The sequence below is a fragment of the Cryptotermes secundus genome, unplaced genomic scaffold, assembly GCF_002891405.2.
Source record: "Cryptotermes secundus unplaced genomic scaffold, Csec_1.0 scaffold123, whole genome shotgun sequence".
Classification (NCBI taxonomy): domain Eukaryota; kingdom Metazoa; phylum Arthropoda; class Insecta; order Blattodea; family Kalotermitidae; genus Cryptotermes; species Cryptotermes secundus.
Window position 1 is genome coordinate 622656 of NW_019736394.1, and position 15228 is coordinate 637883.

The window sequence follows — 15228 nt, forward strand, 5'->3', positions numbered from 1 at the left end:
ATATCTATAAATAAATCTGTAGGCTCACAAACTCTAGGCCGACGCATGAAGCCAAGTCAGATCAGGTCACATGATGCAACTGTAAACTTGCTGACCCCGGGGAGAAGAGGTCGCCCAGCGCGTCAAGAAATTCCCTTCATTCTAAAGACCCCGAACGTTACAGTGTTCACGGGAGACTGTCAATGGACCCCATCCAGAGCCACTTGAATCCAATCATCGCCGTCGTGTCCCATTTCATTAATATAAATTTTAATATAGGTCTATCTTTCCACGTAGGTCAAAGTCGTCGAAATGATTTCTCCGTTTCAGTGTTCCCTACGCATTCTTCATAATTCCCATCCGTGCTACATGCCCAAACTGTTTCATTCTCCTAGATTTAATCATCCTAATTACATCTGCTAAAGAGTGAAAATTATGAGGATGCTTCAGAACTGTGATACCGTGTATTTCTGTAAATGGTCAGGTGGGAGTCCTGCTTCCATCTTCAGGACGAAGTAAGAGGTTCCTCCGCGCCTACAAGACTACAATCTGAAGTCTCCGCCATGAAAGCTGCTCGTTATGCAACCGCTCCTACGTCCTGCAAATTCTTCCCTTTTTGGTCGATGCAGGCCTGTTCTAAATCGCTTCAGTCTGCAACTGTACTAAAGAGTAACATCATTTGGGTTGAAATGCCTTAAAATCTGGAGACAGCCCAACGTTTCGGAAGAATAAATAGCCTCCATATTCATGGTTGAAGAGTAAGCTTGCCGTCTGATTTTGCTGGTTTTTTGCTTGGCGTACTTTTCAACACTGAATTTGATGGCGATATGTTCTTACGAAACGTCGGACTGTCTCCGAACTACACGGTGTACAACCCAGAAGACTGTGATCTTCATGATCACTGCCTTAAGAACTTAAAACCCAACTACACACAGTACTGTGATGTCGTATAACCTGGTAGAATTTTTCGGACTTTGCCGAGAGACGTACTATCTCCTTCATCAGGACTGAAGAGTGAGCCAATCTGCAAATAGCTTACCCTTCGACCGTGAAGATGGGGCAGTAATTCCCTCGGAAATGTCGATAAATGCAACCGGACTTCAAGGCGATATATCCCGCATTAGTTAGGTCACTGCCTTCAACACCTCCCAGTCCGTGTTCTTCATTTGATGTAAGAGATCAATTTTACTAACATACGAAACCACAGGCAAAATTGTAGTGTCGTATACCCTGATTATTTGATCTCAGACAACAGATGGGGACATGAACGGTTCTGAACTGAATGCCAGAAACGACTGCACGAATTTTTTATTCAAAATTATTTGAACTTTACCACAAATTTGAATTGTTTATTAGATGATTTTAAGTCCGTATTATGATTCTGTTCTGCGCTCTGCTGAGGAGTCATGAACGTGCTACAGGTCAGCCACTGTACCAGCCAACATGGGCTACTTTAAGTTCCTCTATCTGTGGCATTACGAACCAGGAGAGGTCAGTCGGTATAGCTTCTGGCTACGGGCTAGACGACCGAGGGCTCCGAGTTCGAGTCTCGGTTGGGGCAAGAATTTTCACTGCTCCATGTCGTCCGAACTGGCTCTGGGGTCCACCAATCCTCCTATCCAATGGATACCGGGGATAAAGCGGCGGGGGCGTGAAGCTGACCCCTCACCTCAATCTAGTGCCCAGGTCAAGAAAACTTGGATCTATACATCCACTCCCCCTTACGTTTTCATGCAGTAGTGCTTAATTCGTTAAGCACAGAGACAACTTTACCTTTTACCTCACCTATTTGTGGCATTATTGTATTGGCCAAATAAATTAACACAGACGGGACCCCGAACTGGTTATCTTGGAATGGCGACAGACAGTAGCAAATGGTGGGCCAGGCGAACTGTGCACGGTTTGTGCTCTCCGCACAGAACTTGGCGAGCTTCACTGGCGCTCGGAAATTACGGCAAATTTAAGTGCACTTCTTACCTGCAATACGCTTCCATCTTGACAGCAGATTTGCAAACTGAAGCGAACACTGAGTTTCGCCGTGGCACGAAATTTACACGTGGCTGAACTTCACAAGTGTTTTTCAGGGCCGTTACACCGTCGGCGAATCGTGTACTAAGTTCGGCCGCGCACATAACCGTCAGGGAGAAAAAATCGCGCTAGAAGTGTAGTTACATGTTCTCCCGTGAGTAGCGCTTAGGCAAGTTGGTGCCAGTCTGCGATGTGGCAGAGGTAGAGGGGCGTGACTACCGGCCGTGGCCCCGCTCTCAGCTTCCAAACACTGGCTTCTGATTGGTGTTGTCATGACGACCGCAGTGCATCCAAATAAATCGGGCAGGCGTTGGCTCCGCTCTGTCTGGAGAGGGCGGGTCCTTTCATGAATGGTTTTTCGGACGAAGCAGGTGGGGGCGAAGAGGAGGGGATGTTCTTGAGGTCACCCGCCTCCCCTCTCTTGGTATCCATGCTATTTCATGTTCCCAAACTTTGGAAGGCACTTCAGTTTGATCATCGAAAGCTAAATAGTGCGTCCCCCTCTCTTGGCCAAACAAGACGCAGCTCGGAGCTGGAGCGACGCCCCCACGTGATCTGTACACAGCGTCGCCACCACCACCGTCGTCGTCGCCGTCGCCGCCGCCGTTAGTAAACGAATGTTTGTTTTTTCAATCAGTGTTACACTTTAGCTGCGAGTAAATAGTGTGTGTGTGTGTACCCCACCCATAGGGGACCTGTTGCTGCTGTGTGTTTGTGCAAGAAATTTGTACCAAGATGCGGTGAGTGGTGATAACGGAGTGTTGTGCCTCTGCCGCTAATTGATCGATACTTGCTGATAACATGAGGAGTACCTCAGCGTGACCATGTTGTCCGGAAAGCTATCGTACTCGGACACTGTGGCGATCAGCAGCGGGGGCGGAGGGGGTGGCGCCATGAGCAGTAACTCTGTCGTGAACTCCATGAGCCCCATGACGCCCACGTACAGCATGAACTCGATGAGCTGTGTGTCCATGAACTCGTGTTCTCCACAGACGGCGGCTACTTTCGGCTCCAACATGCTCGGTTCCGCCATGGGCTCCATCAACATGAACGGCAGCTGCATGTCCTCCACAGGCATGGGCTACAGCTCGCCCATGGGTAACATGAACGGCGTTGGATCCTGCATGGGGAGCATGGGCTCCATACAGGGCTACAACGGGGCCCTGGCGCCCGTCGGTTCCATGGGGGTGGGACGCGGAGAGTTGGGCGCCGTTCCCGGAGACGCCGGCTCTCCCAATTCGGCCGCCGCTCTGCAGAGGGCACGCAACGACAAGACATACCGCCGGAGTTACACGCACGCCAAGCCTCCCTATTCCTACATCTCGCTCATCACCATGGCTATCCAGAATGCTCCTAGCAAGATGCTCACCCTCTCCGAGATCTACCAGTTCATTATGGATCTGTTCCCTTTCTACCGGCAAAACCAGCAACGCTGGCAGAACTCTATTCGCCATTCCCTGTCCTTCAACGACTGTTTCGTAAAGGTGCCGCGCACTCCAGACAAGCCAGGAAAGGGCTCCTTCTGGACGCTGCATCCAGACTCGGGTAACATGTTCGAGAACGGCTGCTACCTGAGGCGCCAGAAACGTTTCAAGGATGACAAGAAGGAAGCGCTACGCCAGGCCCATAAACAGTCGCCCACCCACCAACCGCAGTCCTCCGACGGCAAGAAGACGCCGCAACAACACGAAGAGGGCCACCACAAGGACAAATCCGCAGGGTCAAGCGGCGGTGACCCGAGCCTGGTCCCGATGTTGGGGCTGCACCCACCTAAAGTGGAGACGGACCCCATGGCGGGACTCCTGCACCAGGCGGGCTCGGAGCTGTGCGGCCTGGCGCCCCAACCGGAGTCCCAACAAGCCCAGCAGCATCTTGGCCAGCATCAGCAGCATCAACAGGGGCAACACAGCCTGCAGCAACACGAGGAACTGGCTGCCATGGTGGGCCGCTGTGCGCACCCTCACCTGCCCCTGTCGGCAGAGCACCACCAGGCCATGTTGCAACATCACAGCGGTCACCACCCGCACCTGAAGCAGGAGCCCAGCGGCTACTCCGTGTCCAACCACCCCTTCTCCATAACCCGCCTCCTGCCCGCGGAGAGCAAGAACGACATCAAGATGTACTCTGAGATGTACGCCGCAGGCTACAACCCTCTTAGCCCCCTACCGAACGCCGTTCACCCCGCACACTCGGGGGCAGCGCTTGCAGCCCAGGACCCGTACTACCAGAGCTCGCTGTACCACCACGCACCGGCGGGGGCTACCAGCTTGTGACAGTACCCGCTCGCCTAAACCTGGCAACGGCAACAAGTGTGGAGTGTGCAGACAGACTTGGCCACTTCGCGCAGTGGTGCAAATGCGAGGTGAGCGCAAACGGTGCTTGAAATGGCTCGTCGTCACTTTTATACTGATCACAACTATTCAATCTGTAAATAAACTACGTTGCGTGTGTTATAAATGTTACATAAGGTCGAATATTTAAAGTTATAATTTGCTTTTAAACTCCCCGACAAAGTGTCACAGTTTAAACAAATTTAAGTGGGTTAAAAGGTAGAGAAGTTTCACATATTTTTTAATTCGTGTAACATCACGTAATGACGTCTGCTAGAGACAGAGCCGTAACTGGGCGCACTGACTCTGTCCACTGCTGCCATTGGGTGCATCTTCTCACTAGGCCTATGTCCACCAACTGGATAAAAAATGGCGCACTTCCCTTCCTGGAATCTCAGTTTGATCTAAATAGAATTTCAACGTATGGTGCCAATGGATATTGTGACGTTAACAATTCACCGTCATATAATTTCTAGGCATGTAGGCGATGCCTCTGTTCGTATTAAGGGAATTTCAATCCAGTGTTTTCAGGACTGTAGGGCCTAATCACATCGCGTAATTCAGCCTTTCTTTCTAATGACTGAGAGGCGACTGTGGAAAGGAAATAATCTTAACCATCAGTTGCCCTGTAAGAGAGTGTGCAGTTATAGTAGACAGGATATTTATCTGAAGTCAAAATTTGTCTGTGGTTAGTCTTCATACAAATTTTAAAAGTGACTTCATTTGTCAGTTTGCACCCTGTAATGTTAGTCTCATGTCTGCCGTACGCCTGTATGGGCCGGCTCGGAGGAATTCTCACTCCTACTGCTAGCCAATTAAAGACCGACTTTCTTGTAAAAACTATATAACAATTCAGTTCGTACCTCACAGGAAACACATCACCTCTCCGATTCAAAGCCCAGCCGGTTAATGCTGTTTAGGGGAACGGTCGCTGCTTACTGTGAGGACCATACGGAATTCATAAATACACTGTGTGGGCAGAATACAGAGTTTTAGAATGTTAAAGCAGGTGACCCCTGGGCTATAAAGGGTCAAAATTGAATTTTTAAATTTGTAAGGAGCTGTTTGTGTAGCAATATAACGTAATAATGTGCTATTTACACAGAAGGAAACAGAATTTGTGAACTCCTTTGTATGTTCAGCTTATAATTTTCCACCAAATTTTTCCTTACATACGCATCTTACTTTCAACATAATGTCATATGTTAGCTACATAATCGCATGGCTTTTAAAAAGGAATTCCGTTCTCATTTAAGATTCAGCTAAGATATATTATTTAAATTCTATATCTTTAAAAAAGTAATGATTTAACATTGCCTTCTAAATGTGAAACTTGCTTCACAGTGAAAGTCCAGGCGAAACTTAAACCACTCTTCTGTGTATAATTTTGGAATTTAACCACTAGAAGTGAGGACAATCCATGCTTCTTTCTTTCAAGAAACTGCAACCACAACTTACAGAAATATAACATGAAAATAGAAAGCTGAAAGCAGAAAATATTCTATTAGAAGAGACAGCCTCAAACACGAAACAACTTTGTTATTAATAATTCCATTTTTGAATTTGTAAACAACGGCCGCCGCTCCGACGAAACGTCCATCCTCTTGCCACTTCAACGAGCTCAGAATATAGAACCCTGTCACCAGGCCTCAGAAACTGAGAGAGATTTTGGGCACAAATTATTCCGGTGGGAGGTCCTCATGGCGGTTGCTGGTAGATACCAGCTATTTGCAGATAGACGAATATTGTTCGGAATGTTTGTACCCACGTGCCAGACTGTACGGTATTACAATCGAGACGAGAGTCTAGGTGCTCTTTTCAAGAAGAAATTCTAAGAAAAGCAGATTCGTACTATGTGGACACAAGCAATAAGGCAATTATTTTAACTGATGGTTCTCTAAAGAGGGGAAAGCTTGTATCGAGCAATGATTTCCCATATGGGCTAGACCTGCACTTCCGGTAGAGTAACTTCTGTGTACGAGGGTAGGGGGTTCAGCTGTCGCCTCTCGAAGTCGTGACTTATCATTAATTACCAAAGTAAATATTTTTAAGTCAAAATTACAAGCTGATTTCTAATTTACTTACAGTAAGCGCAACAGCGCATATAGGTCCATTAGGGCTAAGTTTGTTTGGCCTACTGAACGGAAAATAAACGTTTCTTAGTTATAGACCTCCTGCTAAAATAGCGTAATAGGAAGCCGGCCTGTAGTACATTACTTCAAGGGAACGAAGCCCCTGAAGAACGAAGTAATATAAGATCATATGAGGATAATTAATCCAATATTGCACCTAGAAATCTATTTCGGATGGCCTGGCATTTTAAAGATCTTGGAAAAAGTCCACAGTTTTCTACAGGGAATATCTACATTGGTGAAATTAATGGTGATAGGCCTATTCACACAACAAAATATTGTGTTCTAACTGTAATATCCCTTCGGAAGTTTCAGGATTTAATTTTTAAAATGTTCTTACACGTATTTCACGAAAAGCAAATTATAGTGCCTACTAATACAATTAATTCCCCTCTTTTTCTAACTGAATTTCATCAGAAGAAGCGCTCATTTTCATGTCTTCCGATTATAAAGCTTGAGGAATTTGGACCGGACACACCAAGTCCCTCCAAATGCGGCTGTGCTTCCAGCTTAACGTAATTCTTGCCTTGAGCTGGAGTTCTGTTCAGACCGAAATAAGCACACTGCGGTATTTCTCAGCAGGAAAATCAGATTGAAAGCAAGATGTGTATTGTCCTTACGCTGAACAATCAAGATTATCAGACCCTTATGTAATTTAAAAATCATAATTCAGGGGATCAGTGAGGCTTGGGCGTAGTTTCAAAACCATCTGAATTTGTCTCTCTGGGATCAGCGATTCCTAGTGCGGGGGATAGTAGCATAACTTGTGTACTATTTGATTTACTGTGAGCGTTTTGAAAATTCACTCAAGAATTACGTTTGATTGAGCAGATTAATATGTAGACCCATTCCTAATTAAGTGTAATTATTGTGCTTCTCATTATTAAAATTTCTTCTTTAATTAATATTCTCAAGAAAACCATTGTTTCTCACCCCTTTGAACATTTAAGTGCGCGTTTGAAAACACAACTAAAACACAATGCAACGCGTCCTCTGACGGTAAAATATAAATGTTAACCGTTTTGCTCTCAAATATGAATATTCTTCTTGGCGTGAGAGTTTGGGATTGAACCGAAGGAGCAATAGGCCTCTGCAGCTCTTCAACAGCCGTTCATTGCCTCTACTGGATATGCACCATTAGCAGAGCTATGCTGGAAGTTATATTAGGAACCAGTTGCAACGGAACAACTTCTGATTTCAGACGTGGGGTTTCCTATCCAGAACAACATGCCGAAGCGATGCTTGGCCTCACTGACATTTCGTGTGGGCGTGCATAAAGAAAGAAAATTTTATCAGTTTTTGATCATACCTATTTAAAAATCCTGCCTATTTCTGAACCCAGAAAATTAACGATTTCACTTCAGAGGAGTTTTACGGAGAATCAATGGCCGTATTTCTGCTTCATTCACAATCAGCTCCATTCGTAAGCTTATCACATGGATTTCTCCTTTCTGGCTAGTGCTTTAAGGAAATCTGGACCTCAAAACGTCTTCTACTGTAGGTTACTGCGACTGAGAATCTGTTATGAAATGCAAAATTAATAATTGACTGGAAGCAACATTGCTTTCAGCTTGTTTCATTTGTTCATATAGTTGGTCCTGTCATAGAGAAATAACTTCTTGGATTATAGATACAGTTACATCTGTTTCTGTCACTTGAAGCTGCAAATTGTTGTTGGAGTTCGCACAGGGATTACATAAAAACCTGAAGGTGCACCCAGGCTGACTGTTGCTTTGCATATGATCAAAATATATTAATTTCGACATGAAATTAAAGGGAGACTATAAAAACCCAGTTCTAATGAAGAGTGAATAAAATGTTGGAAGCATTCGAGTTGAAAGTGTTGTGTTGTTTGTTTCAAAGAGAATTAATCTTCTTCTTAAAACACAAGGACAAGCAAACTACACCACATTCCACGAAAGATTTGAGCAAATATTTAAAGTAGCACACGCCGCTAGCTGTTTATCGCGAGAATAAGTCGAAATGCAATGTTTGAGATGTGGAAGCAGTGCCCCAAGCAGCCGCCTAGTACAACGGCTCTGACTGTAGCTTTCAATCCACTTAACAGGAACAGTGTTTTGTCTGTCTTTGTTTTATTAATCGTGTATCCCAGTTTTCATTATATTCTTATTCTTACGAAGAAGCGGAAGAGAGCGTGTAACAACGATTGGACGTTTGTTGTCTGTGTGTCTCACTTTGTGCACTCTTGTTAGTTCACTCGACACGAAAGTGATGAAACTCGTTGTCATTCGGAAATCTCATTTCATAGACTTGTAGTATATTTTCCCGCTCTTTTATTATTTTTACAATAGAATTTGAAGTGTTGTATAAGCTCTCGACATCCTGAAGACGTCCCACGTTGGGGACGAATTGTGAACATCAAGTAGCCTATAGATCTGTGACTGTGAAAACCTAAGAAAGCCTATCCATCAGTTAGAGACGCATCATACACGTACATAATACACGTTTCTTTTAATTGTAATTCTGTGATAATTCAGAAAAAAAAATTGAATCGCTCGAAATAAAACAACTTGTCGTTCAATGCATTTCGAAACATGTCTTGTTGTTTGTTTGTGTATCTGTTACCTTGTTGAGTGACGTAATCAAGTGCAACGTTATGCTCGCCGCTGGAAGCCACGTTCTGCATGGTCTCTCTTCATTTCCAGGTAGGCCAGCTCTGCGCCGGTTGTCTGATTCACGGGACAATTGTATCTTTGAGCCAGTGATTAAAGTTATATTAGAAAATCAACATAAATATGCTTACGGTCGTAATGTTATTACGTTTTGGGCCGCCGCAGGATGCATCTCTGTGAGAGGCCTGTTTCAGATTCCAATTAACATAAGCTTATTCATGACGTAACAATAATATTCCTTCAAAGTCTGCATTTAATTATATTTAGTTGTGCATTTGAATCTCGAACTCCAGGATAAAGAATAGCCGTAGGTCTTGTATTTTTTAGTGTGCAGGCCTGATTGATGTAAAATCAGGGCTTGAGGTGGGGCGGGATGCGGTGGGATGGCATCCCGGTTCTTTTCTAAATGGCTTAAAAGTATCCCGTTACTTCTTTGGCAGTAAATGCAGTAAATGAATTAAAAGGGGAAAATCTTCCCGGTTCTATTTTCATTCCACCTCAAGCACTGTGTAAAATCATGTATTTACTCGCCGGCTTCTCATCTCGTTGGCCCAGGTTTAATCCCAGGTCAGTTCATGTGGGAATTGCTGTAGGCAAAGTTGCACTAGCATAGATTTTCTTCGAGTGGCCTTAATTAGGCTTCCCCTGTCAATCTTGTTCCATCAAATCTTCCAGTTTTCTTGCGTGTCATCTGGGGCTAGTGCGGTGGGAAATTTAACAAGTCTTACCACATCATAATAAAAAGTGAAAGGCCAGATTTTTGTTGCCTTTTGGAAATCTACAGATGCTTGATTTCAAGAACAAATGGGGCTACTTAAACTTTCCCGATTCACTGTATCCTGGAGCACAGGAGCTCAAAGTGTGTCGATCAAACACGGTTCTCAAATAAAATTATTATAGACACGCCTAAACATGATAGTTTTGCAACTTATAGGAACATAGCTTACTTGTATTAAAATGAAACACTTCATAATCGCCCGTAGTGGAAGTTCGCAGTGAAATGCTATGTATACTGACTTGAAGTTGCAGAAGCTTCCCGTATGTTCTTTCCGTTTGTCATTGAAGGAGGCAAAATTAACCGGATTTACCTAGCGAGGCGGCTGTTAGGTTATACCAATTCATAATATTATGTATTCGTTAAGTGAATGTAGAACATGAATAGGCGAAGAAGAGTAAGTCTTAACAGTGCTGGTATGCTTATGCAGGAAGATTTCAGGTTCTAGACTGGCACATCAGGTGGAACACATTAGGCCGCATTTTCGTTCAGTAAAGCCATGTTAGGGGAGAAGTTCATGGAGGTAGGCCTAGGCCCACTGGGGCTGTAGTGCCAAGGAAAAAAAAAGCCATTTTACGCTCCTGTCAACAGTAATCGTATCCCATATACAGATATTGGTCTGTGAAACGAGTTGAGGTTCCTTCGTAACGAAATAGGCCTGGCTACTAGCCTCTTCAGGAGGAAGGATTAAGCTACATGAAATTCTTGCAAATTAACTCTGTGATTTGCCAATAAAAAGACGTGTTTCGTGTACGCTTGACCTTCTTCTGCTTTTGTGTTTGTAAGCATGTACAGTTTGGCTTAGTGCGCAGTAAACCTGAGAGACCTCAGCTACAAGACAGGACGATCCACGGAGCTTGGCCTACACTTCGGTGCCATAAATTTAGGGCTAATATGTCATGTTAGAACATAAACCTAACGGTTTCCTCTACATACAGTTATTAAAAATACAGAGGCCTAGTAGACCTACGCACATTTTTTTTTTCAATATTTTTTTAGGGGAATATTTTGAAAAATACTCGAAAATATTTTTAGAGGCTGGTATGTATATGTGTATGTATATATACTTTAAAATTAATTAGACTGAAGTTCCTTTTGAGAATGGATAAGTTCATGGAGGTAGGCCTAGGCCCACTGGGACTGTAGTGCCAAGGAAAAAAAAGAGCTCCTTTTAGCTATAGGCCCACACATACTCTATAACGGTCATTTGTCAGTCTTCAACGAAATCTGCAGAAGAACTCAAACGATGGTGCCAGACGTCATCTCTGTAAAGCAGAGCGTCATTTTAAACGAAACACACAAAACTAATGTGGACGTATCTACAAAGAACTCAGGGTTTATCTGTCGTAGGGAATTCAATAAAAATTGGGCGCGTAGTTTGGGCGCTATTAATTGTGAACGGACTGGAGGAAACAACGGAAGTGACAGACTGAGACTTCTCGTGCGCGCCAGCTGCAGCTTCCCGCTCTGTGTGTTTTATGGTCGATTAAATAGGGCTGTAAGACGTACTTAGTTAAATTGCATTACGGCAAAACTTTCGGACGTTAAATAGACAAAGTTAATTTTCGTAAGATGAATAACACCATTCTCGTAATTTAAGCCCTCTTTAAAAATAGTGTGCGACGCGATTTTTGCTTAAAGGAACAGAAAATTTTAAATTCAATAACAGTTCATGTCGGGGGGATGGTTTTAAAAGCAATTTAATTAAATATTCTTCATAAATTAGCAGTGCTTGGATATAGGTTCTTATCCCGTTGCGGGTAGTATTTCTTTTACCGAAAATGATTTCTTCGCTTCGTCGCAGGGACTGAAGAGGCGCCTGGACCTTGAACGTCTGTCTCTCCGATTTCGACCGTGCGTGACTGATTAGCATAGCTCTAAGCTTCGTTCCACGTGACGGGGCGACCACTTGATACTTAGCAACTTTATTTTGGACGTATGGTTCTGCTGTTACAGTCTTTTTTGGAGCAGATATATTCTTTACAGAACTATTAGGCTTATTTTGGACTATATCCATCGTCTGGTATATATAAGACAAAAAACCACAACGTTTCGGAGACTGGATCTGTCTCCGTCCTCAGGTGGATAGGGCAGGGTAGACCTACTCGGTTGGGCCCGTTAGAAACAGCTAATCTCATATATACCAGACGATGGATAGAGTCCAAAATAAGCTTAATAGTTCTGTACAGCATGCACCATCGTCATAATCCTTTCAAGTCTATAGATATATTCTTTTTTTTCAGTTTTGCGTTAATTCTGTATTCTTGTTTTCTCATTATTGCAAAGTAACGGGGAGCAGGCATATTTCAATAACCGTAGGAGTCAGGCCGTCGGACACAAACCGTTTCTGTAACGCCACAAGAGTAAGCTCACCCCCAAGCAGCCAGTAGTAAAATTTCTGGGCACCAGGAGCGTTCTCGCTTACGTAAAGATCTTTGTACGGCCGTTAATATCAGTTGGTTATATTTCTATTAACGGTGGATATTTGAAATACAAGAAAGTTTCGGGCATTGCTGACATAATGGAAATTAAAATATTCGATTTTATGTGAAAATATTTCTTTTTAATTCGCTTAGTGGGGAGTGGAGTCCAACTGGGTCCACTCGGCACGGCGGCCACTGATTGGCCTATTGTACCTACCCCGGGTGATTATGATGATGGAGAATTTTGTGGAATGAAGATTGGCAGGGGAAAGCGATTTACTCGGAGAAAACCAACCACAGCACCACTTTGTCCACTACAAATCCCACTTTACCAGACCCGGGATCGAACCCGGGCCGCCGAGGTGGGAAGCAAGCGACTAACCGCTTGAGCTATGGCGCGGCCTATGTGAGAGTAAATGAAATACTGCACTAGATATATTATGCAGCACCACAAGGAGTTGCACCTATCAAAGGAGTAAGCCCAACTTTGGAATAATTCGGTGTTAAAGTGGTTTATGCACACAGAACTGAAAGTTGTGAAGAACGGAAATATTTGCCGCATGTCCGGAAACGTTTATGTAAGAACGAACACAACGCACTTTTATTGGATTCTTGTTCTTGTCAAGATATTAACATGTGTTTGTAAATTCAGTGCAGATCCTTAGTCCTCCCACCCTCGAGATCTTTTAAATAAATTTTAGGAAGTCAGCAATGAATCAGTTCTATTATTTATAACGATTATTCAAAATCAGTAATTTCAAAATTAATTTCACATTCGATAATAAGGCTTGGTTATGATAGAGTGGGCCTAATAAATAGGAATCGAAGAATAATGTAAGGACTTATTAACATTAAGATTATAGAATATTAAATATTTTCATATGAGTTTTGTCATTAGCTTATCTCAGAATACAAATTGCCTTTTGATTAATGTGGGTTAATCAGCGAAAATAAATGTCCTATGACCGAATAACCGAAAGTAGCTAAGAATGTCTGTCAATTGATGTTTAAAGGAGAACTGCAGTAAGCGATAATGTGTAAATATTTATCAATTCGGTCCTAAATGAATGGAATTTATGTATCATTACATTACAATGACACAAAGTAATTTGTTATTTTCTTTTACTAATTAAATAATTGCCGGTCACGGTAGCCGAGCGGTCTAAGGCATGTACTGTCTTCGCTCGCTCGGAAGCCGAGATCGTGGGTTCGAATCCCACTCAGGGCATGGATGTTTAGTTTGTGTGTGCGTTTTTCTGTGTTTGTGTACAGGTAGAGACCTTGCGACGAGCTGATCACCCGCCCAAGGAGTCCTACCGAATGTGTAAGATCTAGAAAAACCGAAGTGAACGGAGAAGTTCATGGCCTAGGCCCACTGGGGCTGTAGTGTCAAGGGGGAAAAAAATTAAACAATTAAGGGTTACGATATTGATTTGATGTTAATTTTCAAATTTCTTAGCTCAACATCTCTGTACGCTTTCGCTCGTGTTGATCTGCTTTCCTATTGCCAGCTGTTAATATTGGTATCGTCAGCTCTGTCCATCTGTTGCAGTGTCACCCAACTGGGAAGCGCTTCCAAACACTTTGCTTAATGTCATAAATGACGTATTTATTATCCTCCTAATGAACATATGGGAGCAGTTTATGCGTAGGCCTATTGATTCATTGCAGTCTCCGTTACACCGAAGTCACCTGACTTTCATAAGCGAAAGAACTAACGGAGAAAAGAGCTCCCACAGGAACCTTACATTGCAAATTAGGCCTACAGGGTCTTGTTTCGTGAGTACCCTAACAGCAAACTCCACTGAACGGCGAACTCTGCGGCTCATCAGGTAGGGCCCATGCTTGTGACGTAGCTCTTCCTTCTTATCCGCTCAACATGAAATCTGTTTTTATAAGTAATAGGTACGATTTGTCATGTCTTGCGGTACTTTCAAAAGGGCACTGAATCCATAAATGATTGAATCTTGGATTATTTATTGCCACTGTTTCAACTACAGTCATTACACGGTATCAAGCGAGATGCGAAAATGGCCATGAATGGTGAGTAGATAGGGAATTATTTTTAAAAAGACGGCCGTAACTTATTTTATTGTACTCTCCCCCTTTTACCTGAAAGGATTTAGCAAAATCATGAAAATAGAGTCCTTGCAAGTGATTTCAAAACGTGCTTCAAAGGCACGCCGATCAGTTTGACTAAACCAGGGAATAGACCTCATTAATGAATATTCATTACAGAAAGCTAGTTACGCGTTTAATAATAACTCATTGCTGAAGAATATAAAAGATTTTTTTTTCCTTGGCACTACAGCCCCAGTGGGCCTAGGCCTACCTCCATGAACTTCTCCGTTCACTTCGGTTTTTCTAGATTTTACACATACGGTAGGACTCCTTGGGTGAGTGATCAGCTCGTCTCAAGGCCTCTACCTGTAGACAAACATAGAAAAACGCACACAAACATCCACGCCCTGAGTGGGAATAAAAGAATTAGGTTAGAAAAATATCAAACGTCGCACGTTTTTGCATTAGTGTCAGTATTTAGAGGCATTGATCCTCTAATGTTGTTCATGCTAGTCTGTACTAGATCCGGCATAATGGTGCAGATAGCAAACTCGACTTCGGCTCTTTGTGAATGAAATATACAGTAACCTCTATGGAGGTAAACATTCGTCCATCCATTTTGTACTTAGAATGGTCTGAAACAAGGAGATGCTTTATGGCTATTGCTTTTTTTTTTTTAATTTTGCTTCAGAATATCTGAAGAACTAGAGGGAGAGTAACTGAATGAAACACATCCGCTTCTGCTCTACTTTGATTGTGTTAATTTACTAGGAGAAAGAATAAGCAGCATAAAGAGAACTACAGAAACTATTACATACTAGTGAGTTGGAAGTAAACGCATAGAATTCAAAATAAAATTATGATGTG

At 43.2% G+C, this 15228-nt stretch overlaps 1 protein-coding gene and 1 long non-coding RNA gene across 2 annotated transcripts in view; one reads left to right on the top strand and one right to left on the bottom strand.

Moving 5' to 3' along the window:
• Positions 1 to 2172, bottom strand: part of LOC111869800 — a 48014-nt gene extending 45842 nt beyond the window's left edge. Inside the window, exon 1 of the long non-coding RNA XR_002843736.2 lies at positions 1957 to 2172. This is a non-coding gene — a long non-coding RNA (uncharacterized LOC111869800). The remainder of the gene's footprint in view (positions 1 to 1956) is intronic.
• Positions 2173 to 2490: 318 nt separating this feature from the next.
• Positions 2491 to 9015, top strand: LOC111869802 (protein fork head). The gene has a single exon (XM_023861575.2). The coding sequence runs from the start codon at positions 2832 to 2834 to the stop codon at positions 4278 to 4280; it is 1449 nt and encodes a 482-aa protein (XP_023717343.1). The 5' UTR covers positions 2491 to 2831; the 3' UTR covers positions 4281 to 9015.
• Positions 9016 to 15228: the final 6213 nt, after the last annotated feature.